This window comes from Coregonus lavaretus, assembly GCF_964263955.1.
Source record: "Coregonus lavaretus genome assembly, chromosome: 29".
Classification (NCBI taxonomy): domain Eukaryota; kingdom Metazoa; phylum Chordata; class Actinopteri; order Salmoniformes; family Salmonidae; genus Coregonus; species Coregonus lavaretus.
The window spans coordinates 9,009,676-9,014,330 of record NC_140016.1 but is presented as its reverse complement, the minus strand read 5'-3'; the positions used below and the strand labels follow the sequence as shown (position 1 = coordinate 9,014,330).

The 4,655-nt window shown below is 41.6% G+C and overlaps 1 protein-coding gene across 1 annotated transcript in view; it reads left to right on the top strand.

Annotated features, from left to right (window-relative positions):
• Positions 1-3,477, top strand: part of LOC311105004 (serine/threonine-protein phosphatase 2A 55 kDa regulatory subunit B beta isoform-like) — a gene marked incomplete at both ends in the record, with an annotated part of 38,380 nt that extends 34,903 nt beyond the window's left edge. Inside the window, one exon of the mRNA XM_084146988.1 lies at positions 3,441-3,477. Coding sequence (XP_084003114.1) covers positions 3,441-3,477 — 37 coding nt within the window. The remainder of the gene's footprint in view (positions 1-3,440) is intronic.
• Positions 3,478-4,655: the final 1,178 nt, after the last annotated feature.

Sequence of the window (4,655 nt, the reverse complement as noted above, 5' to 3'; positions counted from 1 at the left end):
GGGGCTGTCGCTGGGCAACACGGACATTCAACTCCCTCCAAAGATTTTCTATGGGGTTGAGATATGGAGACTGGCTAGGCCACTCCAGGACCTTGAAATGCTTCTTACGAAGCCACTCCTTCGTTGCCCGGGCGGTGTGTTTGGGATCATTGTCATGCTGAAAGACCCAGCCACGTTTCATCTTCAATGCCCTTGCTGATGGAAGGAGGTTTCACTCAAAATCTCACGATACATGGCCCCATTCATTCTTTCCTTTACACGGATCAGTCGTCCTGGTCCCTTTGCAGAAAAACAGCCCCAAAGCATGATGTTTCCACCCCCATGCTTCACAGTAGGTATGGTGTTCTTTGGATACAACTCAGCATTCTTTGAGTTTTTAACATTTTGGTTTCATCTGACCATATGACATTCTCCCAATCCTCTTCTGGATCATCCAAATGCACTCTAGCAAACTTCAGACGGGCCTGGACATGTACTGGCTTAAGCAGGGGGACACGTCTGGCACTGCAGGATTTGAGTCCCTGGCGGCGTAGTGTGTTACTGATGGTAGGCTTTGTTACTTTGGTCCCAGCTCTCTGCAGGTCATTCACTAGGTCCCCCTGTGTGGTTCTGGGATTTTTGCTCACCGTTCTTGTGATCATTTTGACCCCACGGGGAGCCCCAGATCGAGGGAGATTATCAGTGGTCTTGTATGTCTTCCATTTCCTAATAATTGCTCCCACAGTTGATTTCTTCAAACCAAGCTGCTTACCTATTGCAGATTCAGTCTTCCCAGCAGATAGACAGATATAAAGAGAGATACACAGAGACACAGAGAGATACACAGATATATATATATATATATATATATATATATATATATATAGAGAGAGAGAGAGAGAGAGAGAGAGAGAGAGATACACAGAGACACAGAGAGATACACAGATAGATAGATATATATATAGAGAGAGATACACAGAGAGACAGCGAGATACACAGATAGACAGATATAGAGAGAGATACAGAGAGACAGCAAGATACACAGATAGACAGATATAGAGAGAGATACAGAGAGATACACAGAGAGACAGAGAGATACACAGATATACAGATATATAGAGATATACAGCGAGATACATAGATAGATATAGAGAGAGATACAGAGAGACAGAGACAGAGATGCACAGAGAGACAGAGATACAGAGATACACAGAGAGACAGAGACATAGATACACAGATAGACATATATATATAGAGAGAGACAGAGATACACAGAGAGACAGAGATACACAGAGAGACAGAGATACACAGAAATACAGATATATAGAGAGATACAGAGAGATACACAGAGAGACAGAGACAGAGATACACAGAGAGACAGATATAGAGAGAGATACACAGATAGACATATATATATAGAGAGATACAGAGAGATACACAGAGAGACAGATATAGAGAGAGATACAGAAAGATACAGAGAGATACACAGAGAGACAGAGACATAAAGAGATACAGAGAGATACAGCAAGATACACAGATAGACAGATATAGAGAGAGATACAGCAAAATACACAGATAAACAGATAGAGAGAGAGACAGAGAGATACACAGATAGACAGATATACAGAGACAGAGAGAGATACAGAGAGATACAGCAAGACACAGAGATAGACAGATAGAGAGGGATACAGAGAGATACAGCAAGATACACAGATAGACATACAGATATAGAGAGCGACAGAGAGATACACAGATAGATATACAGAGAGACAGAGAGATACATAGAGATACACAGAGAGACAGAGAGATACACAGAGAGATACACAGAGAAACAGAGATACAGATATATACACAGATAGATATATATATAGAGAGAGAGATACGCAGAGAGACAGCGAGATACACAGATAGACAGATATAGAGAGAGATACAGAGAGATACACAGAGAGACAGAGACAGAGATACACAGATAGACAGATATATACACAGATAGATATATATAGAGAGAGAGATACACAGAGAGACAGCGAGATATACAGATAGACAGATATAGAGAGAGATACAGAGAGATACAACAAGATACACAGATAGACAGATATAGAGAGAGATACAGAGAGATACACAGAGACACAGAGACAGAGAGAGATACAGAGAGATACAGCAAGATACACAGACAGACAGATATAGAGAGAGACAGAGAGATACAGCAAGATACACAGATAGACAGATAGAGAGAGATACAGAGAGATACAGCAAGGTACACAGATAGACAGATAGAGAGAGATACAGCAAGATACACAGATAGACAGCGAGATACAGAGAGATACACTGAGAGACAGAGAGATACACATATAGACAGATATACAGAGAGACACACAGAGAGACAGAGAGAGACACAGAGAGACACAGAGAAACAGAGATAGAGAGAGATAGAGAGAGATACACGGAGAGACAGAGAGACACAGAGACAGAGATACTCCGATATACAGATATAGAGAGAGATACAGAGAGATACAGAAAGATACACGGAGAGACAGAGAGACACAGAGAGACAGAGATACGTAGAGATACAGATATAGACAGATATAGAGAGATACATAGAGATACACAGATAGACAGATATAGAGAGATACATAGAGATACACAGATAGACAGATATAGAGAGATACATAGAGATACACAGATAGACAGATATAGAGAGAGACACAGAGAGATACAGAAAGATACACGGAGAGACAGAGAGACACAGAGAGACAGAGACAGAGATACGTAGAGATACAGATATAGACAGATTTAGAGAGATACATAGAGATACACAGATAGACAGATATAGAGAGATACATAGAGATACACAGATAGACAGATATAGAGAGAGACACAGAGAGATACACAGATAGACAGATATAGAGAGAGACACAGAGAGATACACAGATAGACAGATATAGAGAGAGACACAGAGAGATTTACGGAGAGACAAAGAGCAACTCAGCCTCAACCCTATTAAAGAAGCAATCCTATCTGCAACATATACAATCCCAAACCGTTCTGTCCGGTCAGAAAAGCTGTTTTTCCCTCCCAGACATTTGGATAATAACTATGTCTACATCATGAGAGTGACTGTTTGTTTGTTCAACAACACTATGACAGGGCTACCACTTAACTCTTACTTACGGAGTTTGCTAACTTCCTTACTGAATGGGTTTGTGCTGACTTTGGAGTGTCACCCTTGGTAAACTCATAGAGTTAGGAGTAAATGATAGCCTTGCCAAACACACACAGATGCTCTATAGACAGACCAACAAACATTCAGGGGTCTTGTACAGATGTTTGTTTTGTTGCTTTGATTGGTTCCAAGTCTGTTTCAATCCACTCTTCCTGTTTTCATTCAAATACTCAATCACACTACCAGCTGTTATAGGTCTCTCTTTCTCTAACCCTCTCTCCCTCTTTCTCTCTCTCAGATCCATCAAACTAAGGAATGCAGCTGGACCACGCTGAACACACACACACACACACAAACACACTTGGGAGACATCTTTCTTCATCAGAATACTGATGTTTGGTTTGGGTTGGACAGTGGGTTTCGCTGAGGGCTCACACGAATAGCCAGACCAAACTCAAGATCATCTATAGTCTCCATCCATCTCTCTATCCATTTATATGTTCTATACCTCCACCCATCTATCTAATCCTTCTACCCCCCCTTACCCAACCCCAAAGAAAGAAAAAAACATATTGTAAAGTGGTTATCCCACTGGCTATAAGGTGAATGCACCAATTTGTAAGTCGCTCTGGATAAGAGCGTCTGCTAAATGACGTAAATGTAAATGTAAATGTATCCATTCACATTTTCTATACCTCCACCCATCTCTCTATCATTTACAGTGGGGAGAACAAGTATTTGATACACTGCCGATTTTGCAGGTTTTCCTACTTACAAAGCATGTAGAGGTCTGTAATTTTTATCATAGGTACACTTCAACTGTGAGAGACGGAATGAAAAAAAAAATCCAGAAAATCATATTGTATGATTTTTAAGTAATTAATTTGCATTTTATTGCATGACATAAGTATTTGATCACCTACCAACCAGTAAGAATTCCGGCTCTCACAGACCTGTTAGTTTTTCTTTAAGAAGCCTTCCTGTTCTCCACTCATTACTTGTATTAACTGCACCTGTTTGAACTCGTTACCTGTATAAAAGACACCTGTCCACACACTCAATCAATCAGACTCCAACCTCTCCACAATGGCCAAGACCAGAGAGCTGTGTAAGGACATCAGGGATACAATTGTAGACCTGCACAAGGCTGGGATGGGCTACAGGACAATAGGCAAGCAGCTTGGTGAGAAGGCAACAACTGTTGGCGCAATTATTAGAAAATGGAAGATGTTCAAGATGACGGTCAATCACCATCGGTCTGGGGCTCCATGCAAGATCTCACCTCGTGGGGCATCAATGATCATGAGGAAGGTGAGGGATCAGCCCAGAACTACACGGCAGGACCTGGTCAATGACCTGAAGAGAGCTGGGACCACAGTCTCAAAGAAAACCATTAGTAACACACTACGCCGTCATGGATTAAAATCCTGCAGCGCACGCAAGGTCCCCCTGCTCAAGCCAGCGCATGTCCAGGATAATCTGAAGTTTGCCAATGACCATCTGGATGATCCAG